This window comes from Electrophorus electricus, chromosome 21 (genome assembly GCF_013358815.1).
Source record: "Electrophorus electricus isolate fEleEle1 chromosome 21, fEleEle1.pri, whole genome shotgun sequence".
Classification (NCBI taxonomy): Eukaryota; Metazoa; Chordata; class Actinopteri; order Gymnotiformes; family Gymnotidae; genus Electrophorus; species Electrophorus electricus.
The window spans coordinates 15,374,657-15,398,876 of NC_049555.1; the positions used below are offsets into that span (position 1 = coordinate 15,374,657).

The 24,220-nt window shown below is 44.5% G+C and overlaps 3 protein-coding genes across 9 annotated transcripts; 1 reads left to right on the forward strand and 2 right to left on the reverse strand.

Annotated features, from left to right (window-relative positions):
* Window positions 1-3,350: 3,350 nt before the first annotated feature.
* On the reverse strand, window positions 3,351-7,910 carry plekhf1 (pleckstrin homology domain containing, family F (with FYVE domain) member 1). Of its 4 annotated transcripts, none has more exons than XM_027032432.2 (3): window positions 7,845-7,910; window positions 6,216-6,311; window positions 3,351-4,640 (listed from the first exon to the last, which is right to left on the reverse strand). In XM_027032432.2, the coding sequence occupies exons 2-3, from the start codon at window positions 6,282-6,284 to the stop codon at window positions 3,672-3,674; spliced, it is 1,038 nt and encodes a 345-aa protein (XP_026888233.2). In that variant the 5' UTR covers window positions 6,285-6,311; window positions 7,845-7,910; the 3' UTR covers window positions 3,351-3,671. The 4 variants fall into 4 exon arrangements, with proteins under 4 accessions (XP_026888233.2, XP_026888232.2, XP_035377012.1 ...); XM_027032431.2 differs by having other exon boundaries at window positions 3,351-4,643; XM_035521119.1 differs by lacking the exons at window positions 6,216-6,311; window positions 7,845-7,910 and adding an exon at window positions 5,074-5,768.
* pop4 (POP4 homolog, ribonuclease P/MRP subunit) lies at window positions 7,485-9,782 on the reverse strand. 3 transcript variants are annotated; one of them, XM_027032436.2, is made up of 7 exons: window positions 9,548-9,782; window positions 9,192-9,244; window positions 8,616-8,839; window positions 8,461-8,538; window positions 8,292-8,353; window positions 8,098-8,199; window positions 7,485-7,910 (listed from the first exon to the last, which is right to left on the reverse strand). In XM_027032436.2, the coding sequence occupies exons 1-7, from the start codon at window positions 9,552-9,554 to the stop codon at window positions 7,774-7,776; spliced, it is 663 nt and encodes a 220-aa protein (XP_026888237.2). In that variant the 5' UTR covers window positions 9,555-9,782; the 3' UTR covers window positions 7,485-7,773. The 3 variants fall into 3 exon arrangements, with proteins under 3 accessions (XP_026888237.2, XP_026888235.2, XP_026888236.2); XM_027032434.2 differs by lacking the exon at window positions 9,548-9,782 and adding an exon at window positions 9,325-9,380; XM_027032435.2 differs by lacking the exon at window positions 9,548-9,782 and having other exon boundaries at window positions 9,192-9,316.
* A 134-nt stretch (window positions 9,783-9,916) lies between these two features.
* shcbp1 (SHC SH2-domain binding protein 1) lies at window positions 9,917-21,485 on the forward strand. Of its 2 annotated transcripts, XM_027032422.2 has the most exons (14): window positions 9,917-9,991; window positions 10,084-10,174; window positions 10,616-10,804; window positions 11,180-11,295; window positions 11,444-11,652; window positions 12,026-12,121; window positions 12,736-12,966; window positions 13,131-13,308; window positions 13,643-13,763; window positions 16,346-16,477; window positions 16,795-16,913; window positions 17,415-17,501; window positions 18,669-18,810; window positions 20,160-21,485. In XM_027032422.2, the coding sequence occupies exons 2-14, from the start codon at window positions 10,090-10,092 to the stop codon at window positions 20,510-20,512; spliced, it is 2,058 nt and encodes a 685-aa protein (XP_026888223.2). In that variant the 5' UTR covers window positions 9,917-9,991; window positions 10,084-10,089; the 3' UTR covers window positions 20,513-21,485. The 2 variants fall into 2 exon arrangements, with proteins under 2 accessions (XP_026888223.2, XP_026888222.2); XM_027032421.2 differs by having other exon boundaries at window positions 9,949-10,174.
* Window positions 21,486-24,220: the final 2,735 nt, after the last annotated feature.

The following is a 24,220-nucleotide window of genomic DNA, read 5'->3' on the forward strand; positions in this document are numbered from 1 at the left end:
TCTCTTGGTTTTTAAGTTCATCATTTATTTATAAAAATATAAACATGCTGAATGTGCATCATTTAGATGGCAAGCTTTTGCCTGCAGATCTGGCTTTCTCGGGCCTCAGTGTACAACTCAGTACTTCATATTGTGAGTTATTGAGGGGAAATGGCATGCTTATTATGTAGTAGTTATGAGGAGCTGCATCACAGAATCTGCTGTCTGCTTCCTTTCTGTCAGTGTTCCTGGGCCTTGTGCTTTTCAGAAGTAAACGATCAGTGTTCATGTGGTTTTCCTAATAGACCAAATACTTAAAAAATTGTGTGCGCACACACACACACACACACACACACACACATACACACACACACACGCACAGTATGACAACAACTGGCCTGGATAAAACTCTTCTGTGTGTAATTGTTGTTGTGGGGCGGGGTGGTGGTGTTTCCTATAACTTAGTTTGCTGAAGTGGTTGTATTATGTCACATTTGTTTAATTCAAGGTTAACCACTTATTTCACAAGCTCTGTGTGTGTGTTTGCGTGTTCATAGAAAGAATGGCGGACTGTAAAGGAAAGTCTTTACGGTTTTATCAGGATTACCAAGAGGGTTTAACTTGTGGTTAAACCAAAGGTTTGTGAATCAATATTAGCACTTGCCTTGAAACACTGGCAGTAGACTGGCATCCTGTACACGAGATCACCAGCACCACGATGCCTCTTACTGGTAGACCATGTACAAAAACAGGTTCTGCAAGCTTGCTTTTTGTACTTGTTACTTGTTAGGAAACAAGTTTGCTTAAGGTAGTTAATAGATGATGTAGTCTGCTGTGTGTTAGTACGACTATTATAGTTGCTAGTGGCCTAGTGTGGGGTTTTTACAGACGTGTGTGTGTGTGTGTGTCTGCACAAGGCCTGGTGTGATTTCTATTGCTCTTTCCTACTTCATAAATCTACTTTTGACATTTACCCTGTTTTATAAGTCCTAAGTAACACCAAGGACAGTAACATCAGTGTGTGTGTGTGTGTGTGTTGGGGCAGGGCCGTGGTGTTTCCTATAATTAACATGGTTTGTTGAAGTGCTTGTATTACATCACATTTGGTTAACACAAGGGTAACCATTTCTTTCACAAGCACTGTGTGTACATGTCTGAAAGCACACACTGGATTTGGTTATTACATTTCTAACAATACTGTTAACAAAGAATTTGGCCAATTTTTCTGTTTTCTTTGAAATCTCAATCTCTCCTCCTACTCAAACCAAGTTTTTGTTTTAAAAAAGGTTCATAATTGAGTGCATATGTGCAGACTTTATAGCTAAGACATCATCCCTAAGTGCCGTTGATGGATTCCTGGATTATTTCATCTTGAAAATCTGAATGTCTTGGATGTTGACACACCACTGAAGACTAAGGGGACTTTGGACAAGTTTTTTAAATAATAAAATTAGAAATATTAGACTTATCATTAATTAATCCCATATTTGTCAACACCTAGAAACAACCATATTGTTTTGTCACAATTTAATACTAATCACCATGAAACACTTAAGGAAACATTTTGAAATCTTAAATCTGACCACTGACGTGTGTGTGTGTGTGTGTCTCTAATATATATATTCTGCAGTGAGTAGTTAATGCCCAGGTGAGAGAGGCATCTCTGGTGTGAGAGGTGTCCCGGGTGAGAAAGAAACCAGGTGTCTCTGTGGCACAATGGGTTAGCGTGTTTGGCTGTTCACTGAAAGGATGGTGGTTCATGCCCACCCAGGGATGCTGACTGATTGATTGTTTCCAGCGGCAGTGGTAGCTCAGTGGTTAAGATACTTGACTTGTATTTAGAAGGTTGCTGGTTTAGGTCCCACCACTGCCAAGTTGCCACTGTTGGGCCCATGAGCAAGACCCTTAACCCTCAATTGCTCAAGTTGTACTAAGTCATAATTGTAAGTTGCTTGAGTAAGTCAGTGAGAGGTGTCCCAGGTGAGGGAGCTGTCCCAGTGGTTGCTGAAGATGCCTATAGTGCTGTGTCATTGTTTCTATTCCCATGAACCTTTGTGCCATTTTGATTATTTTCTTAAAAACCTGTTTTTCTTCCTTCATGATGTTGCCAGACTACTCCGTTCTTCTCTGTGTTCTTTAGGCACAGTAGAAAGTTAATTCCTGGCTTTAATTTCTTCATTTTGCACTATCAAAGGCTTTTTTCCAACAAAACCTGGTGCATGTGTTTCACTGCAGGGTTTCTTACTGGGCTCCACATTAACACCTTTCAACAGCTCCAACATTTTCAGAGTTTTAACCAAGACAAAGAGAACAGAGAATGCTATTCCTGTTCGAAAAAAAAAAGTACAGTGGCATAAACTGTAGTGTAGTTAATTCTAAAACTTTAAATCACTACCACTAGTCTATAAGTCACTGAGTAGATTTGGCCAGAAACATTTCTGATAATCATAAACCTGGACACTGATCCATGGTCACCTAGCAGAGTCCAAAATTAAAGCTAAGCATGGTGAATTCGTGTTTGGCTTTTATGGTACATGTAACTGGAACTAACAAAAGAATTTAGACACCCAGATACTTTTGAACGAGATTAAACACATTTCTGTTCTCTTGTGACTATAACTGAGCTTGTACTTGACGTCTGTAGCACTTTACTCATCATTGCAAAAATTTGAATTTGAATCTATTTTTACATCACCCATCTTAGTAAATTGAATTAATAGTTTAATAAGTAATTTAATTATTTAAATAGATTGTCTTCTATAAGTTTGTGTGATGCCCTTGAATTGTCCTGTATGTGAGTTGTGCTATATGAATTAGGCCCTGTTCTCTGTTAATTTAATTGTGTTTAAGTTTGAAGGTGTTGTGCAGTACTGATATCTGCTTCTTTCTGCGCTGAACACTTATGAATTGGGTTTGTCTCCGGAGGCTTGTTCTGACGATGGTGTGTGCCATACTATGCGTAACTCCTCCCTCAGCTACTCCAGACGTGACAGACCACTGGGGTCAACTTTACTTCTGCCTTCTGTATGGAACGTGAAGCCTTAGTCTAGTTTCCTATACTGCTGTCATGCATTAGTTAAGTATTGTGCTAAAGGCACAGAGCTCGCTGTATAGATGCAGGAACCCAGGAGAGAACAGCACGAGGACACTGATGTCCTGAGTGTCCATAGCTTTCAGTTCCCAGGCTTCATCCTTCCTCTCCAGATCCACCCAAGACGGACTCTCAACTGACCTGCTTTGATAATCGACCCACAAAGACAGTTTTTGCTGATTGGTGGCACAGATAACAGTTTGAATGGTGTATTGGTGGAATAAATATTATATAAGTACAAGAGACAAATCAAAGGTGAATCACATCACTGCATGCCAGATATTTTTTTATTACAGTGGTTCATAAAGTACACGTTATTTTGCTTGTCCATTCTGGTTTACATAAATTTACATAAGACTTATACATTATAAAAAATGTTCAATTAATGTGATGTCTATTTACAGTGGATTATTTATTAAATAAATAATTAATGATCGCAGTGATATCAAAAACAAAGTCAATACAAAGAACACATATGTAAGTGTTTAAAAACAGAGACACTGGTGTTAAATACTTTACTGTAAGAAGTATGGTCAAGGGTGAAGCACTATAAGTGTTAGATCATGTTTCCGTCCTTTGGAACCAGTGTGTGCGGTTCATATTACAGTCTCTGGAATGTCCCTCCTGGACTGTGGACACAGTGGACAGATGTGGGCAGGGTCAATACAGTAGTACTGGTGTGAGCAGGGTTAAGACGGCAAGTGCCTTGACCTGCTCTTCTTAAAGACAGAGGGGGCTTGGTGTGGGAGGGGTTAAGGTAGCAGTAGGTGGCCAAGCCTTCTGCCTCCGTGCTGAACCAGTGGTTGGACACGTGGTTGTCGTCGTCTTCCTCCTCATCGCTGGACGTTTCGTACTCGGGTGTGTCCTCCATTGAGTTGCACTTCCAGCTTTGCTTCTGCTGCTTGTCAGCATCTTCCTGCATGCTGGCCTTACAGACCCAGCACACGCGCACCGGCTTGGATGAGATGTGTCTGAGCACGGCTCGGCTCTTCGAGCAGCTGCCACACACCACGAACCCACAGTGGCGGCAGTGGTGTCTGCGGTTGGTCACGTGGAAACGATCCGTACAGCGCATGCAGACGGCCGAGGCATTGTCCGGGATCCAGATGGCGGCAAAGTCATCCATGCTGGGGCCCTTTGCTGGCACGCCCAGGTTCTGCAGCTGCTGCACACGGCACTGCTCGATGTGTTGCATCCACGCCTGCTTCTCCTCACTCGACGCCGCAGATACGTGGAAGGACTTGCGCGGCGTGCGCAGCAGCCACTGGTTGGTCATGCCGACGCCGTCGAGCAGGTCTTCCTGATGCACCTCCACCAGACGGATGATCTTCTGGTTGTTGTTCCAGCGTCCAGGCACCACGATGCTGCCGTAAACCAGGATGTCATTGAACAGGAAGAATACTTTAGGCTGTGGCCGTCGCCTGCAGAGTTTGGTCAGACGACCTTCGCCTACCAGGACGCGGCCCGGCACGAACAGAGACTTCCCGGCTGGGCCAAACGAACTCTCCACAGCGTGGATACGTGAGCGGTTCGCCAACGTGAATCTCAAATCATCCATCATCACTGTGGCCTTCTGACAATAAAAATAATCAGGTTCCATATTAACTCAAATTTGTGATATTTAGTAGGTGTGATTCATATAGGTTGTGCCATATTGCCAGATAATTATATTTATATTTCCATATATCCCCATATATATTTTTATCATAATTATAAATTTATTTCTGCATATATGTACATCATTGTACACTTTGCTCACACAGTTTATGAAACATCTCCGTCCAAAACATCCTGTTTATTTGGAGACTAGGTATACAAAGCTGCAATTTGTACTTTATCTTTAACTACAGTTACTTTCATATACTGTATATATTTACATAGACACATCGGTATAGAACATGCTTAAGCACGACATGTATAAATGAAAACTAATGAACAAAATAATTTAAAAATTAACACAAGCATTTCAGTTGGAACTTATTACACCTGAATATTTCGGTTACCTGACAGCTGTAGCAAATGTAGCCAATGCTGAGAAAATCGCCTGTCTTCTTTTTGCAGTTTCTATACTTGTGTGTGTGTGTGTAAGAGAGCGGTCTCACACTGACTGGTGAAGCCAGCGTGGTCTGCGTGCTTTATGAAGTATCGAGTCCCTGCACTTCCTGTTAGAAAGGGGAGTTCCACACCAGTGCAGCTCTGACAAGAACTACAAGGAAAAATCAGAGCGTCGGGTTTTTCCCTCCTTAACCCTGGCATGTGTCTGTACCCAGACTAACCCACCGGGACTATAAAGTTATTACTGTTCTTAGTCTTTAATGGCTTCAGTGGCATTTAGGGATATGTTGCTCTATAGGCAGCAGAACTTGATGAAATGTGCAACGTTGCACAGACTTTTGTCATTTACAAGAAAAGCAACTCATTTGAATAAAAAGGAACAACATCAAGGATGACAACATACAGAAAGAGGAAATATAGTAACAAATACACAGAGTTCAGTGTACACTGGTGTACCTTTATTTCATGTTTTGATAAATAGTTTTTAATGACTGTCATCTGGTCTATGAGAGTAAACATGATGACTGCAGTCAGTCATTCTTGTTCAGATTGTATTCCAGAATCTCTTCATTTACTGCATTTAACTGACACTTTAATCCAGAGTGATTTATAATTTGACTGAATACAGCTTGTGCATCTAAGGGGCCAACAGTGGCAACCTTCTGGTTACTAGTGCAGTACCTTCACCACTGAGACACCTCTGCACCTATTATTTTTGTGCATATTAATGTATGTAGTTTATTATTCATGTCTCACAGGAGTCACTAAGTGCATTCTTATAACAGCCAAAACTCTCCAGCCAGGAGACATCCTGTGGTCAGAACTGGGAATTAGAGAAATCTAAAGAATTCTAGGATGGGTAACAACCGGCACAAGGACAAAGGATTGGACACCTACAAGATGTTTCTGATAAATGATAAAATGGATGGTAAATGTATGAAGCCTTTAAGCATGAGAGAAGAGGGAAGCAAATGTAAATTAATGGTATAGCTCAGATATACCTGCCTGAGAGCCAAAACAAACACACTGAGTGAACAGACCACAGAAACCAGATCAAAGCCAAAACAGAGGGTTGTTTCCTGTGACTTACATCAGATATATGGGGGATAGATGGTTTCTCTGAGCTGGAAGCTTCAGGCGAAACATGCAGTCCTGCCATGCTCCAGTGCTACTTGCCCAGAACATTCTAAGGGACAGTAAAAATGTTTTATTGACGTTACCATGTGAAAACTGCAGTTAAGAAAAAATAAGTTTCCTGCAATTTAAAAAATTCCCATGCAGTGCAGTGAAACTGGTTAAACTGGTTGGCTCAGGTGTGCGCAACCTATACGGAACCAATGACCGTAAATAGGTGCCAACACACAATGCAGAATAAAAAAAACAACTTGTTTTCGTGGTATGGGAGGAGTCCTGACATTCCGGAATCAAAGCTTAGCTCGATTAACAGGAATGATTCCGATAAACACCACCTCTGAAGAGCATTCCTGAAAACTTCCACCGCTAGAGGAATGGAAACGTACTGGAATGTGGGAGTAGTGTGCCCTGCTGCTAAACGTTTGATGTGTGTTAATGCTTGTTTATTGTTTAGAAGTTTCTTTTTTAGCTGATAGTCACACAAAGCTTTAGCATTTGTTCCTAATTTCCACCCAAAGTGCTTTCAGTCTACCTCAGAAAAGCCATAGGAACTTTGTAAAGTGAGCAAGTCTTGCAAACTGAGATCTATAGTCTCAAATAAAGAGTTTGAGATGTCTCGCACTGACGACTGTTTTCTTCACGTAACAGATCTGATGTATGTCGTCTACAGATGATTCAGAATGCAGCTACATGTCCCACAGCTCAGATCAGGTGAGCTGGGACTGTAATGTGTCCCATGGATCAGATCAGGTGAGCTGGGTCTTTCCACAGACTCATCTAAAGGCTGGTGGGATTAAGTATTTGCGATGGTGGATCACTTTGCTTACAGTCCCTGTTGATTATTTTAAAGAACAGTTAAAGACACTTTTTTAACCAGGCCTTGGAGTAAATCTGTTTCACCAGGGTTGTGTGTGTATTGTATCTGCTGTTTCATCATTGTACTCTAGTATTTCATCTTTTCTTCTGTGTGACTACCATCTATTCTGTAATCTGACTTTATAAAGAATGTTGTGACTCTTGTCTGGGATACATCCTGTCTTGTCTGATATATGGATAAACATTACTTACTAGTTTAAACCGTAATGCATGTTTAAAAGTTGTCTGCAAGTCATTGTTAATTAAAACAGATATAGCACATTTTAGTTTAACTATCATTTTCCACAAATAATCTGCAGTCATGTTTATGTTTACTAAAGCAACAGATACAGTAAACTGATAAGGCAAATAGAGAGACTTCTGTTAGCATTCAGGTTTATTCTGCCTCTCCAGAAAAGACCAAGGAGGTAATGCCAACACTGGCTTCCCCCTTGTGGGCAAACTTGAAATACATTTCCCACATGACCCCATTTAAATGCAGATGTACAAGGATTAAATAATAAGATAATGTCAAAAATAAAGCCTTTGCAACAATGTCATGTAGCACCAAGGGTCATAAAAATAAACAACAGGAACCAAAAGAAAAGCTTTGTTCCAGACCCAGCCAGAATCACCATGACAACACAACTTCACCGTCACTACAGGTCAATAGTGCCTCTCATTTTGAATTTCTTGGCTGAGCGCTCGCTGGAGCGGAGTTCAAACTTACTTCCGTAGATGTGGGTAACAAAGTTTCCCATTTCCACACTGAACACGCTGTTTCTCTTTGGGATGACTAGAAGGGGCCAACAGACAAATGACACAAAAGAGTTTAACCAGAGATACGATGTACTAACAACCACAGGAATGGAGTAACTAATGCACATGCAGTGGCTGGTGGTTCAACTCTCTCAATGTCAGACTGATACAGTGCAAATCTTACACTGTCTAGAAAAGATCAATTCAAATGACAGAAATCTTACCTTTCAGTCTGTTTTCCTTTGTGATTATCTTAAATATATGCTTCAACTCCTGCACAAGGATTCCCGTCGTCCCAACGTACGAGGGACATTTAGACCGTACCACTAATGGACACAAGCACAGAATGCACAAAATGATGTAAACAGCCATTCTGTAGGGAGACTACTGTCTGGCGCGTGCACACGAACACACGCACCTGTCAGAATAGCTCCGTGAAAATCGGCCTTCAGAAGTTTCTGCTGTAGCATCTGTGGGTTGCTGTTGTTCAGAATAATCAGAACAGTTAGAGAAGAGCACAGATTAGGGATTACAGAACCAAAAGGGGAATTACAGCAGATTAGGAACTACATAATTTCAGTTCTCACCTTCCAGGTTTCAGTCCATTACACAGGTCTGTTATGTACTGCTTCCACAGATCATGTAAAGGTAAGAAGAGTTCGTACCTGCATATATACAGAGCTTCATCAGACCTGTAGATGAGGACTTAAAGCAGCGTGTTGAGATTCAAGATAATACACACTTCTGATGCTCAGGTTTCAGCTCAAACACCTTCAGCTGTCTCCTCTCTCTGGCATTCAGACCTCTGTGTGACACCTTCTTTCCTTTCATCTTCTTCTGTCTGGCAAACTGCATCACCACGGCCTTGTGTAGCAGGACGTCCTCGAGGTCCTGGGTGCCCAGTTTAGGCACGCTGGTCTTCAGGAAAGCACTGGTGAACTTTTCTGCAGCGTCACCATATTGGGGCTGAACACAGTGTGATGATTTAGTGTTTTTTTTCCCCCTCTCATCCCAGAACATGCACTCAGCTATGGGAAACGACAGACACCGTATACAACACCTGGCTTGATTAGCCTGCTACAGGAGTACATATATAAAAAAAACGGGTTGTTCATAATTAAAATCCAGGTGCAATAAAACCTTATTTTCACAATGAAAACTTGACATATTTCCCTAAAGGAAGGACAGACTGCACAGTAGAGTGCACTTCCGAACAGGAGATGGCAAAGCTAAGGTCATTTTAAGGCAACTCTGACCTTTCAATTCCACTTTCTTTAAATTTTGAATCGATTAAATTAGCCAAGTCAAATCAGATTACCTCAACTCCGAGAAGTGCACTCTGATCTGGAGGAAGGCTGGAGAACACCATGCCTGAAAACATAAAACAGGTGACAAAGAAATCTAGCTCATTTGTGAAACGCAAACTGCGTGAGAGTTGGTGCACGTCCCACCTCTCCTGATCGTGAACATCTTGTGTTGTTATTCGGTAGAGTTAGGGTTAGGGTTAGGGTTAAGGGCACCGCTATAGTTCGCGCTGACTCCACGGCCAGGACTACTGTACCGGGTCCGCTAGCTGCTTTCACTTTAGCTGTCAAACCATTCCAGAAAAGCGAGTAACAGTCGCGTGTAGCACCAAAACTACATTTAAACACGCTTTGCCCTAAGATGACTTACTCTCCATTTTTGCTCTTTCCCAAAGCGAAAAAGCCACCGACTCCGGACACGTGGGAGCACTGCAGTTAGAATGTTACTGTTTAGGAATTACTTCCGGGATGAGCGACGATTCGTTCCTCGGACGCATGTAATCAATCGCTGCGTCATTTACGTACTCGCGGAGTTTTGAATGAACGAAGTAGTTACATCCATCCAATAACCAACATTCATACGCGTGTTTTCCTTTAAAAAGTCAATTAACTGTATCACTCCCCACCCTGCCGAACACCGTCAGTTATTGGTGCGCTCCCTGCTCTCCTCTCTTATTGGTCCTCTCCTCTCCTCTCTTATTGGTCCTATCCTCTCTTCCTCCTCTCTTATTGGTCCTCTCCTCTCCCGGGGACGTTTTGAACATACCGGACGCTGTGCTAGGTGTCGTGCGCTAGCGGCTGACCCAGCACGGAGGTATTTTACATTTGGATGCTATTCTGTAACTTTAATTATAACTATAATTTTTAAATATCTTTACAGCGAAAGCCCTGCAATTTGAAACACAGCAGGAAATGGGAGACGTGGACGCTGGAGCCGCGGGGGAGCTCCGCGTGACAGCCGCCGAGCCCATCGCGGACTCGAACACAGCATCGAAAGGTCTGTCACGTGGACATTAAAGTAATTAAACCACCCGTTGTAAACGACCCACTTATTTAGATCTCCAAATCAAACATGTCAGTAGCGCTTGATGGCTAGCTAACGCTAACGAGCCATGCCTGCTCGCGCATAGCTTGTTACCGGACATGTCCGCGGCACTGTCATTAGCTGGCGGGAACTATACAACGTCATCTAGGTTGCCAAGGCAACGGCAACATTGGACTATGGACAGGATGTGTTTCGAGAGCTACAGTTAACCCTAACTCTGACCCTGACCCTAGCTTTAACCCCAGCATTAACCCTGACTCTAACTCTGACTCTAACCCTGAAAGTTAAGCTAACTACAGCCACATATGACCACGTTTGTTAATGTGTGTAAAGTGCGAGGTCTGAGTGTGCGGTGCATTATCAGTAAAGTCACCTGCTTTCTGTGTTTCTTAGAGCACGAGGATGATGTTGAGGACGATGTTAACGATGACAGCGGCACCGACGAGCTTTCAAACGACGACAAGCCGTGCACGCACTTACAGCGGGTCGCGCAGGGCGGGAGCGGAAGTCTCCCCGATGTGTTCCAAACAAGCCACCTGGTTTTCTACGAGAGATTCAAAGCCTACCAGGACTACATGCTTGGTAATGCGCACTGAACCGTGTTGGGTCATGCATATGCCCCCACCCATGCATGTAAACACCTGTCTAAGTGCATGATGCCACCCATTATTTGTCTGAATGTGAATACACTCCACTCAGAAATCACTTTCATTGTGTGGTACTACAGTTTCACAGGTTAATGTGTAAAACCACCCTGCAGTATCTGTGCAATATTTTTATTTGCCGTTTGTGTAAACTTTGTGATGCTACTCTCACTTTCCTTGCTGTGCTGTCAGTTGGTGGGTTTGACTGGGGACCAGTAAGGATTCCAAAGCGTATGTGCTGTAAATGGCAACCCAGGGCCCCGGCCTCAAGTCGGGGTGGGTGGGGGGTTAACTGTGATTTCTGTTTTTGCAGGTGATTGTAAAAGCTCAGAGGTAAAGGCCTTTACGGTGGACTACCTGGAGAAGGCTGTGGAGCCCTCAGACTGGCGGGCCCTGTGGCACTCGGACGTATTCGATGTGTTGGTCCAAGTGAGTGCAGCGTGACGCCGCAGAGTTTTAAAGTTTATACGATGCTAATCAAACCAAGCCTCTGACTGTATTGAACATGAAGGCTTATGGCTGCTTTAGTTACGAATCGGTTCGGTTGGTGATGCTAAAACGCATTTCTTCTGCTCAGGTGGTGGATGTGGACTACAAGGAGCTGCGGGCGAAGGTGGAGCTGGTGCTGCCGATGCAGTGTGAGGCACGAGGGTGTGAGCTCACAGAGGAGTCCACCACGGCGCTACTGGACGCCACTCTGAACAGAGTTCCCCTTCAGGACCTGCTCGTGGTCTACGACGAGTCTGGAGACTTTGACCAAACTGCCCTGGCTCTCGAACACCTGAGGTTCGGGTTCCCCTTTCACAGACGCGTTTTAGTTTCTTCTGCCTTAGACTATTATCCATGAAAACATGTAAAACATACAGGACGTGACTGTAGTGAGTCCCTTGGTTACAGGACGTGAGTGGATGTAATTGCAGTGGTTTCAGGGGTCTGCACACAGACACCTTTTGTGTTTTGGGTGTGACACCAGCAACTAAACCACACTGGGTTTCTATTAGCAGTTCAGCAGGTCTGGGACAGCGCGTCTTAAGATTGCTGTGTCCAGTGTGTGCTATTCAGGAAATGATGCAAGTTATTCTAAAAATGAGAAATGACTAAACAAACAAGTTGTTCTCCACACCAGCTCTCACCGATGCTCTCACCGGCTTCTCTGCAGGTTTTTCTACAAACACATATGGAGGAAGTGGGATGAGGAAGATGAGGAAGATGAGTTTGATTATTTCGTACGCTGTGTGGAGCCTCGTCTGAGACTGTAAGTGTGCGTGTGTGTCTTGTCCAGGCAGGACTGCAGGAGTTTTTAACCATCATCCAAATCATAGTACAGCGACACCAGCCTGTTTCATACCACCAGGTGGCAGCATACACCAGGTTATTCTGTTATCCATCCTGCTGCTCCTTCTGTGGCGCTTTCTTTGACTCTCATCTTGGAGATGGAGGTGGTTGATTTTTGTGTTTTGCTCAATATTGTTTTCAACTCTTTTAAAAGATTTTGCATTGCAGGCCTAACAGATGATATGAGGTAGAATTACATAATAAACTACTTTTTGGTTCTGTTATTTTTGTGTTTGTTTTTGATTTTATGGCACATTGTTGAAGCAGATTTATCAAAGCAAAGGGCAACGGCTTTATTTCCTGCTAAATAAGGGGTGTTTGTAGTGACGGTCCGTCCTGGCTGGGTTTTATGAATTACTTTATGAATTACTGTGGCATCAGTGGAAAAATGTTTAGGCTGCAATCCTGAAATAGGAAATCAGGAGGGCATTTGTTAACTGTGCATCTCCTATCTTACCCCACCTTTGGGGATGGAGGGTATTCTAGCTCACACGCCTCCATCCCTGAGACACACCTGTCTGGGCTGTGCTGCAGGTACTATGATGTCCTGGAGGACCGGGTGCCAGCGGGGCTGGTGGCGGAGTACCACTCCCTGCTGGAACGCTGCTCGGACACCTTCTGTGAGTTTTCCAGCCTCAGGAATGGGCTGAGCAGCGACTCCGAGTCGGAGCTGGACAACGTGTCCATGGTGGAGGGGCTGCAGATGTATGAGCACATGGAGGGCTTAAAACGCAAGCTTCGCATCATTGAAAACCCACTACTCAGGTGTGTGTGTGTGTGTGTGTGTGTGTGTGTTGTGGAGGGGTGTGCTTGCTGTTCAGCAGATTGAGGGCAGAAGACCTGTGTAATATGTTTGAGTGTTCTATGAGTTTGAGTCTCTGTGCCTCTCTGAAAGGTGTGTGTGTGTGTGTGTGTGTGTGTCTCCTCAGGTATGTCCTGGGCTACAAGATGAACTGTGGGCAGCACATGTGCAGTACTAAGGGTGAACGCCCTAGTGGGCTCAGGGTGGTGCACATAGTCTCCGCCTCCACGAGTGTGCATGTGCTCCACAGCCTCATGACCGAGAAGCTCCTCCCACTCTATTCCAGTAAGGAGTTTGAGGTGCAGGTATGTAGCTGATCTTCTCTCTCTCTCTGTGACCAGTGTTACACACACGTCCCTGCAGTGGGTGGGTGTGTGTGTGTGTGTGCACACTCACGCAAACTTTTTTCTTTTGGTGTGAATTTTAACTTTTACTCCATGTATAATGTATAAACCTGAATCACACACTCAACTCTTCACCAACACATTCAACACATACACTGCAACATCTGTTACTGGTTTCCACTCTACCCAGGACTTTAGCCTGATGGTATTCATTACTCTGACCTGTTCACTGATGAAGTCTCACTTCAAGCTGCTCTGTGTCTGCGTGTGTGTGTGTCTGCATGTGTGTGGTCAGTTTCACTGTGATCCTGCAGTGGCGATCAGTGGCTGCTATGAAGGGGATGTTGTCATCCTGTGTCCAGGTCACTATACGGTCACCAGCTCCATCACTATGGCGGACTCCATCCTGGTGGAAGGTGAACACACACCAAACTTCACTTTTACTGAAGATACACATCATGACAGCAGTTATAAATGTTTATTCCAACAAGCATCACCTGTCATAAACACTATGTTTGTCAGCATTTATATCTAGTTTATATCAACTATACCCAGAGAAAGGCTACTTATTTACAATTATGGCATTTATCTGACTCTTTTAACCAATGCAACTTATAATTATGACTCTGTACAACTTGAGCAATTGAGGTTTAAGGGTCTTGCTCAGGGCCCAACAGTGGCAATTGAGCAGTGGTCGGACTTGAACTGGCAACCTTACGATTACAAGTCAAGTATCTTATTTAACATTAGGGTGTGTACTGTGGGAATTGACACAGTGCATTATAATAACACCACATTATGACTCAGCTATTTTTTTTTGCTTTGCCAGGGTGACTGTTCATATGGCACCTTGTCTGTTGGTAAAGAGAACAAAGGTAAAGGCTGTGGTGTGTCAGTGGTGAAGGTACTGGACTAGACTAGTAATCAGAAGGTTGCCAGTTCAAGTAGCACCACCACCAAGTCCCCACTGTTGAGCAAGACCCTTAACCCTCAATTACTCACGCTGTGCTCATTCATAATTGTAAGTCACTTTGAATAAAAGTGTCAGGTAAATGTGAGTGAAGATTTCAAAACGATGAGCTATAGTGTCTCCTGTACTGTCGTAACAATGACATTTAACAATTGCTGTCAGGTCACCTTGTGCAGGGTCAACACGCATCCTGTCACCAAAAAATGTCAGTTGACGTAATGTGATAGTCATGTCATCAAAGTTGAGGTGGGGGGTGTCTGTCTGAGACGAGGCTGTTTATCGGGGGGGGGGGGGTGTTTGTCTGAGATGGGGCTGTTTATCGGGGGGGTGTCTGTCTGAGACGAGGCTGTTTATCGGAGGGGGTATTTGTCTGAGACGGGGCTGTTTATCGGAGGGGGTATTTGTCTGAGACGGGGCTGTTTATCGGGGGGGGTGTGTGTGTTTGTCTGAGACGGGGCTGTTTATCCGGGGGGGTGTCTGTCTGAGATGAGGCTGTTTATCGGAGGGGGTATTTGTCTGAGACGAGGCTGTTTATCAGGGGGGGGTGTCTGTCTGAGACGAGGCTGTTTATCGGGGGGGGGGGGTGTTTGTCTGAGACGGGGCTGTTGCATAATTCAGGTGGGTTTGGGGTTTTTCCCCCATGCTGTGCAGTGATTTTGAGTCTAATTGGCTGAAAGCTGCTTTATTTTTCTTCTTTTCTCCTTCTCTTCTAAAGCCTCTCCAGTCTTTTTTTGCGCTATAAGACCGCACTCTGCATAACTGAATCCCTCTGTGTGGCCCTGGGAAAGTGTCGTTTGTCAGGACAGTGTGTGAGTGTGAGAGAGTCAGTCCGCGCGGGTAATTGGGCTTGATGGCGTAATAAGCGTCTCCTAACGATGAAGGCTCCGTCTTAAAGCTGAAAGCATGTGATTGGACGTGGGGGAAAGTGTCAGCGGTCAGAGACCAACCTCTTTATGCAAATATACAACCTGCGAAGGTGGATAGTGGAGAAATGAGAGAGGGTGGAGAGGTGTGTGTGTGCGCGCAGGGTGGGCTGTGTGTGTGTGCGTGTGGGATGACCCCTCCTGCACAGGCAGCCAGGGCCTGAAAGGCAAGATAAGGGCGAGGGAGGCAGAATGCTGTGTCTGGCTTCACACTTGGACAGGAGAAGAGCAACTCAATTAGAGCAGCGCTGGATTAGCATAACAGAGTTATGATGGATTAGCATAACAGGGTTCCTTTGGTATTCAGCAGGAGGGCTGCGCACCGCAGATATCGTAGAGATCATTTGAAAGAACTGTATGCTCTTACCGCAAATAATTCTCACTTCTTTGGGCAAAGGAAGTCATTGAGACATCTGTTTGCCGAGGGAGAGAGAGGGAGTACTCTGGCATTCTGTGTTTTCTTCTCTCGGTTTTAAGCAGTCACACTGCTGTCAATAACCCAGAAAGCTTCTGTTGACTCCGGTACTGCTCTCTCCAGTGGGAGTGTGTTGGGTGAGCTCTCGGGACTCGATATTGAGCCTCTGCCATTTTAAAACTAGCTGTGAAAATCCAGCCTTGGGATCCAGGAACGTTGTTCCAGAAATGACCTGTCCGAGGGAATGTGTGTTTGTAGGCTGGACGCTCTCCTGCTGACCGGCTGCGGGCACAGGTGTGGCGCCATCAGGCCGGCGTCGTGCAACGAGCGTCTGTAATCTGTCACACGCTGGATGGTGATAGTGAGGCATCAGTAGCCTCGCTGGTGTCGGTGTGTCTGCTGCCTTAAATATGAAGACTAATGAAACATTCATTTGAACGTTTCTCTAAGACGCACTTGTAATGGTGGCAGTGAAGAGGCTGCACTTCAGAAATAAAACCCACTTTCTCCTCAAAAGAAGCGACGCAACATTTCTGAAGTTTCCAGGTCCTCTTTTAAAATGTGACACTTCATTAACATTTTAGAAAAAAGTTTTGCTAATGCTAATTCTGTTCCTCTCTGTCTCGTGCTCTCTCCATCTCCTTTCATTAATTCCAACTTGTCTTTCCTGGTTGTTCTTTCTGCTGGTAGGCTACGGGCTGCCTGATGAGGTTGTTATAGAGAAGAGAAATAAAGGAGACACGTTTGTGGAGTCAACAGGTGACGTTGTCAAGATCTCCAACCTGAAGTTCATCCAGCATGACGCTATTGAAGGGATCCTGTGTGAGTGGACGCGCCTGTCTGTCTCCACTCACAACAGCTCACAACAGCTGCTACTGCTCAGAGCCTTTGACACTGGGGGGCGGGGCAGTGTGAGGGGGGTGTGATGGGAGTGTGAGGGGGCAGTGTGAGGGGGCAGGGGCAGTGTGAGGGTGAGACTGATACTGTGTTGCCTTGCTCCAGGCCTTCACAGTATGTTCTCTTTATCCATTAGTTGCCATAATGTGTTTTGTGTCTGAAGATGATACAACATGGGACCCCCGTGTTCACAGTGTCCCTGTACTGAAAGTGTGTGTGTGTGTGTGTCTCTCTCTCCGCAGGTGTGCGTCAGGGTAAGTTAGAAATGGAGAACTGTGTGTTCCAGTGTGAGACGACTGGTGTTATCGTGCGCACGGCGGCCCAACTGCTCATGAACATGTGTGACCTGTACGGTTCTAAGGTTCGTCTTCCTGCCCATGTGTCACAGCTCTTACACACATCTAATAGTGTAACACTTCTGTAACTCACTTTGGACAAGGTTGTGAAATGCTGTAAATGTAAGTTTCTCCTTATTAAGAGCATGTGCATTGCTTTTGAAACTTTTAAAAGTTAATTTTATCTACAATGTGAGTAGATGCTGGGCTGACTGCTTATCCCACTGGTCTAATTGTTGTGGTGTGCTGTCTCTGTAAACCTCATACCTACGGCCTCAGGCACACTTGTTAAGGCCGTGTGTGTGTGTGTGTGTGTGTGTGTGTGTGTGTGTGTGTGTGTGTGTGTGTGTGTGTGTGTGTGTGTGTGTGGTGTGTGTGTGTGTGTGTGTGTGTGTGTGTGTGATTAGCAGGGGGTTTAATATGGCAGGATGCCAGCTGAGAAGACTCTATTCATAGCTGCAGCGTGCGTCTCGCTGAGCTACGTCACTGTCATTAACGCGTTGCTGGTTGTCTGTGTGTACGTGCAGGGGGCTGGCGTGGAGATCTACCCCGGGAGTGTGTGCAGTCTCACAGGCAACGGTATTCACCACTGTCAGGACGGAGTGCTGATTAAGGTGAGCGTGGATCTGCAGACTGGCCTGCCTGTCTCTCGTTACCCAGGCAACAGCACAAAAGAACCGACCCAGCAGAGGTTTGGTGGGTGAAGGGTTGGACTTGGCCTGTGTGCTGTCTCTGGGTCTGGGATCACACTGCTCGGGCGCTTCCGCTAATGATGGCCTGTAGTTCACTCGTCTCAGGCAGGGCACGCGTGTGCACGCACACACACACAGAAGCCTGCTGATCAAACTATGACAAGAAGGGTAAATTCAGTCTGGCTAAACTTCCTGTTCTGGCCCAGCTGGAGTTTTTCATATCAGCCACTCTGGAATTTTCAGTTTCTGTCGCTACTGAATTTAGAGGCTTTAATGTTTTTTCTCTCCAGTTTTTATGATTGTTAGAGGCAACATTCCAGGGCTCAGCCCAGCCGTCAGTCCACCACGCTCCGGTGCTGGATAACCAAACAACGACCTTTCCCTCTCAGCATTAATTGTGCTGCCGTTATTCACTCAGCTTCAGCTGACACTGGAGTAACAGTCATAAAACAATACTGAAGTTCTTCAGTATCACAACTGTGGCTGATGCCCAGATTAATGTCTGGGGTGTTTTTTATGTTTGTCTGTTTTAAAGCGAGTTCAAACTGATCTATATATGAAGTGTAGTGGGGGTAAGACAAGATAAACTCAAACTCAAAAAGTCGCAAATATTGTAAAAATGTTGTTCTTAACGTGAAAGAAAAAACAAAAAATTAAATTAAATCTGAGGTGAAAATGATTCCAAATGCACGCTGCACTTCACAAAAGAAAAGGAAACATCTCTGATTATTCTCACGTTCCTTATGACTGTAGTTCTGTAAAACAAGGCCTGAATAAAACATGGCTGAATCTGCTGGATGGATGAAAATTATCGTTGTACTTATTGGCTGAAATTATAATATTGATCCTATAATGATAAATACAAATGGTCCTTATCAGCAGTGAATATATCTGCTGCAAATATATTGTGCATCTCTAGTGCACTGAACATGAGACGATTAAACACGAAAACCGTGGGACGCTTAGTGCAAATTTTTTGGGGGGGGGTGTTTAAATGTTTTCATTCTTACTCATTATCCCGTGGGCGTGTGTGTGTGAGACCGAGCTAGGCTGTCTGTGTGTTTACCTCCCCCCTGCATCCTTTGGCAGGACTTTGCTGATGAGATGGATGTCCTGCCTAAGATCACCATGGTGAATAACGTGATCCACAACAACTCGGGCTATGGTGTCATCCTGGTGAAGCCAGATGGTGGCGTCGTGGAGCAGCAGCCTACCGTGGCCGAGAGCCCAGGTGTCAAACACGTCCACAAGCTTCAAACAGGCCGCTCAACACCAGAGCTTGAGTACAGACGCTTCTCCTCCCTCTCTGGGGTGTCAGACATGGAAAACATTGCCTTCTGCTGGAGGGTTGGATGTCATTTGTTCTGGAATACTGTGTGTACTCCGACAGTTCCTACGGAATTGCATCTCAGAGCTGCTGGCTGTACCAAAACAAAGAATAACGCCATTCCTCAAACTTTAAAATGGTGTGTCTTGGTCTGCTCAATTCCAAAGACTTTGGTCAAAGTGAAAAATGTTATTCACCTTTAGTCCAGGACGGAGAATGCGTGAATTTAACATTTAAATTGGGCTCAGTGCAAAAAATTGGAGCTCTATCTAAGATTCCATGTTATATTTTCTCTCTCCACACCCCCCCCCCCCTCACCCCCACACACACACAAAGACTCTCACACTGTGTTGACACATGGAAAGCTAATTCCAGTGATTTTGATTTGGCAAGTGTGGTGTGTTTAGTAAGCTAGCCTGGTGTGTGTGTTTTAGTATGGTGGCAAGAGCAGTGTTGCTCCGTGACCCCTAATTGGGTAACGGTGGTTGTTGTTAGTGGAGTTGCTTCAGGTGCATGTCGGCCTTGACTGCAGACAAACAAGGTGTCCACGCTTCTTCTTTACTCTTGTTCCCTGACTGTCCTGTTGTGCTGAGACTTGAAAATGATCTTTTAGATTTTAATAAATGCCTTATGTTCATAGCTGTAATATGGAGATTTTCCAGGACTGTTCCCATAAAGATGAAGATGCATTTTTCATTTCATTAACCTCCCTGATCTTCTGTTTTAGGAAATATTGTTTGCTGTCAGGATCTTTAATTGTCCTCATTAAATTGAGATGCCATAGTGGGTAATGAAATGTAACGGAACGCCATCCGTAGGAATGTGGTGGCCTATGTGCTGTTCAGAGCACTGTGCTGTGGCGTGTGGATTCTTGCTGCATCTCTGAGTGAGTGAGGACAGTGTTGGGTATCCCCTGCAGGTTTCATGCTCCTACCTGGAATCTGGTGCCAAAATACGTTTCCTCTTTTTTGATGGCTAGATGTGTTTCGGTTGATTTTAAGCCACCAGCAGAACTACTGCTGTCATCCTGGAGTGATGACATGAGTGCGTTGAACACCTCAAACACTCCACTGTGATCTCGATCCACTTCGATTGTTTATTTGTTTGTAGAGGAGTAAGCAGACACACATGCTCTGTTGCCGTGCCGTCTTCTCTCATCGTGCGCTCAGATCTGCGGCATGACTGGGTGTATTTACGGAGTCAGTCGATTTGTTTTTATTTTTAAAATGTTTTTTTTCCTTTCGTCTTTGCAGCTGATGCGGAAGGCCGGGCGGAGCAGGACCAAACCTGTGGCGGGTCTGTGAATGGAGAAGGCGGAGCTGTGAAGGAGGAGGTGGGGACTAAGAGTGACCTGCCCATCATAGTTGAGGAGGCGGGCCCAGTGGAGGGGGCTGTGTCATCAGAATTCACAGAAGGAAATGATGTCCTCAAGCGAGAGCTTGTGGCCACGTCTGTGAGGAAGCAGCATCTTCAGAGGAGGCGTGTGATGGAGCTGAGGGCCATGCAAGTCGATGAGGATCTGCTCTCCCAGGAGATGTTTGTCTCCATTCACGGAAACCAGTTCCGGCGTAATGGAAAGGGAAGTTTTGGCACCTTTCTTTACTAATGGCTCTGCCAGCCTTTTGGCAAGCAGGCACAGACACACTTTACCAACACATCTATTTATTCTTATCTCTTAAATCTGGCACTAATGACAAATTCTATAGCCAGTTTTTATACATGGTCTATATAAACACAATAATATTATAATGAGCTTTTGTTTTGTTTTTGGGTAAGGCTCATTCCACTACACTTGGGCATCACTGTAGTGTTGTTGGGTTTTCAGTTCTTCACCTTTAGTGAGACACGTACGTGTTTAATTGCTGTTGATTAAATTTCATTGGATTAAAGGTTTTGTAAAACCTCATTACACTGCAAGCAGTTTGATTAATTCTAACAGTATATTCAGTGTGTCCTACAAGAAAGAAGGAAAAAGCATGTTTTGTTTTTTCCTCTCTGCTCTCTTCTTTTTCTACCTGGTAAGAGACCAGACAGGTTCCCAGAGGCAATGGTCAAATTAGCTGTTATCTCTGCAGAGAAAAGCCACTGCTGGAGTTGAATGCACTGCCACAGGGTTTAAATGGTTTAGAGAGAAGGGTGGCTTGCTGGACCTGCAAATCCCCCTATAGAAAAGCTGTGTGTCCTCCCACTGAGCAAAGTGCTACAGTAGCTGAGAAGATGGAGGAGTGTGTGTGTGTGATAGAGGGAGAGCGCGCGGGTGGAGGTTAGGGGGTGGGGGTGTGAGAGCAGGTGGAAGTGCTGCCTATAACAGGCCCTGACAGGCCTTGTGTTGAGTGGCATTAGTGTAAGGTGAAAAAATTCAAAAGTAGCTGCATTTTGTTAAAATAAGGATGTGTTTAAGGTGGCTTATTGGAGTACCACGTACTGGACTCTCCCTGTGCGTCTGCTCTCTCCCCTCAGTGCGTTTACCCAAGCTTGTGTTTTAACATGTTGTATTTCATATTCAGACTTGTGTCTGTGTAAAAGGGAAATCATGATTTTCTGAGATGATTAATAAATGCAAAGGTTTTACAGACTGACCTCAAGTGTCTCTATTTGAATAGTGTCATTAACGCATGTTTAATAGGCAAATGGTGACGGTCACGTAGTTATTCTTCCCAAGTTATATTAGAATATAAGTGAAATAAGTAGTTGCTTTTAGGAACATATCAGTTTTGATTGACATTTAGGGTCGCAGGCAAGATAACACAAAAGTGTGAATGAACGTGTGAAGTGTCTTCACTAGTTTGTCCTCTGATCCCTCCCGTGGCCATGGTGGTGTGACGGATCACGTTGAGTTAGCTATGGAGAAAGGGGTTCAGTTATTGGATTATATGAACAATACTGCAAATAAATAAATTATACTGCTGACCAGTGGCAGGTGTGGTATATCTGATCCTCCTCAGAAGACGTCTGAGAACATTACCCTGCCTGCTTTCACATTTTGTCACGTTTTCATTCACTTTCACCATGTCAACATGTCAACATGTGTATAAATATGACACAACATGACAGCTCACTTGGAACGTTAATTAGAAGTCTGTTAAATGAAATCTGAGCCAGACTTCATTAGTTGGTTTTTATTCGAGTGATAAATTCATGAAGGTTATATAGATTTATATAATTTTCTCAGAAAATCAGTTTTTAGTGAGTGGTGGTACTGGTGGAAGTCCTTCTGTAGCATGTCTCTACTGGGCTTACGCCCCCCCCCCACACCCTGACCCTGCCAGGTCTCTAGGGTGTCGTGTTCTGTATGGCGTAATTTCTGCTCTCTACTGCCCTTCTTAAAAGTTCCCTCTCAGATTCATGTCTTCTGAGAGTGACTGTCCACTGCAATTTATAATATAACCAACTAATACCACACATGTTCACAATATAACCTCCACTGCTAATGCTAACTCTACCACATCTACCGTTGGGTGCTAATAAATGTTTCCTGTCTGATGGCCAGAGTGCCCCCAGCACCTTCAGTAGTCACCTCCATTCTCTCTCTTGAAAAACCACAGTAAAATGTATATATTAATATATATATCAACATTATACTCACCTGTTGGAAGTCTGTGGAGGCTTTTGGAGCATTGCAAACGTGCTGTAAGCTGAGACATGTTTGTTTCTAAGGTCAAAGAGGTTCATCTGGATCAATAATGGAAAAATATATACCTTTCTTTTTAAAGAGGGAAGGAGACGGGAATATTGATTTTCCGCTTTTCCCCTGTGCTGCCTCATCAGTGGAATATTTTAGATGTCAAACAGCGAGCGAGGAGGAAAAGTAATGATGAACCTCTTTTGTGACGATTGTTTCATCTTCAGAGGAAGTGTCAGACCACAGGGACTAACGCAAAGTCCTTTTAGCTGTGAAGGACACCGGACGGCATCCGTTCTGAAGTGGTGTCCTTCAGGTTCGGCCAGCAGCAATGTGGAAAGAGGTCTTCGCTGATCCTGCCAGAGGCAGCCTCTGTCTGGACTACTGCTGGGGACACGCCACCACCAGGTCCCCAGAAACCTGCAAACATCCAAACAAGTCGTCTTCCTCCCTGTTGCCTCCGTGTGCTACGGTGACCTTTATTGCCACAAATGTCCATGTGAGACTAATGACGGTGAACAGTTAACCTTTCAACAAGCAGCTTTGGTGCTAGTGATGTATGAACATGAGTTAATTTTGATATGCCTCACAGACTATCTGAAGAAGGGCTAGTGCAGAGAAACAGGTTTGTTAATTATCAGTGCTGTCTGGTAATAAAATGTGGGGAAGGAGCCGACTGTGTGGATATCTTCTGTGTTCAGGATTCACCTACAGCAAACGCATGCTCTGTCCCCAGGAGACAGGCTGGAGGTCTGGAGACGTTACGTCTAAGAACGCTGAGACATTTCCACCTTGAACGGAGCAGACACAACTCTCCGTACGTCGCACTGCTCGTATACAACGTGTGTATGTGTTGTATAAATAAATACCACTTTGAGACTTCCTGTATTGATAAGTGTAAGTAAGTTGCGTTCTCGGTACCGAAGTCGTCCCTTTATTGAATTTTGGGCATGTCATATATTTAAATATTCAGGATATTGCGAATATACAAAAAATGTATTTATATCTTGTTTTTGTGGTTATGATCAGGTTTGCTAGGCAAACTCCTTTGTGTTTAAGGAAGAGAGTGGCAATGAGTTATTATAAGGAGGCATTTTATTAATCAACCATCAATCAAGAAGATTAACACACTCAAGGATGTCTTATGCTTTTAAAATAACTGTGGGTGTTGTGTTATGATGGCACAGTGCTTTACGCTGTTACTGTGGGTGTTATGACGGAACAGTGCTTTGTATACCTGCCGCTTGCATGTAATCTGAGGTGTTTCCTCTGTCATCAAGGGTTTCCTGTCCCAAGGGTTAAAGGTTAAGGGTTAGGGTTGGAACAGCAGTGGGAGATCACTGGCAATAACTCACCTCCTACCCACCTGTGGCCCAAACAAAATCTCATCTAATTGAACCCCATGGTTGATCCAGGTGTTAACAACTAAAAGCCTCCCCACGGTGCTGTGTGAGCTGGGTGAGTCGGCCATGTGCTTGTCTGCACACTAAACCCCTCTCAGGAGCGCATCTGTAAGATGGCTGGCTGACATCACCATGATGAAGATTTTGCTGGTTTTACTGGAGGTTTGGAGGAAGATGGGGATGCTGACAGAGGCCTGCTGTTCCTGCAGACGTGTTTGGTTTGTGCAGTGTTGGCACTGCTGGTGGCTCCACTCCGCTCCCACACACATGTTAAGAAACACAGGAGCTT

Bases quoted from the DNA above. Each gene is read 5' to 3' on its own strand.
- plekhf1 (XM_027032431.2), bottom strand. From the start codon at position 6,284: ATGGCAGGACTGCATGTTTCGCCTGAAGCTTCCAGCTCAGAGAAACCA. The intron at 4,644-6,215 runs GTAAGTCACAGG...TTTTATTGTCAG, and splicing joins CTATCCCCCATATATCTGAT to AAGGCCACAGTGATGATGGA.
- pop4 (XM_027032434.2), bottom strand. The intron at 8,840-9,191 runs GTAATCTGATTT...CACTGTGTTCAG, and splicing joins GTGCACTTCTCGGAGTTGAG to CCCCAATATGGTGACGCTGC. The intron at 8,354-8,460 runs GTGAGAACTGAA...TCTGAACAACAG, and splicing joins AATGGACTGAAACCTGGAAG to CAACCCACAGATGCTACAGC.
- shcbp1 (XM_027032422.2), top strand. From the start codon at position 10,090: ATGGGAGACGTGGACGCTGGAGCCGCGGGGGAGCTCCGCGTGACAGCC. The intron at 12,122-12,735 runs GTAAGTGTGCGT...GCTGTGCTGCAG, and splicing joins GTGGAGCCTCGTCTGAGACT to GTACTATGATGTCCTGGAGG. The intron at 13,764-16,345 runs GTGAACACACAC...TTCTGCTGGTAG, and splicing joins GGACTCCATCCTGGTGGAAG to GCTACGGGCTGCCTGATGAG.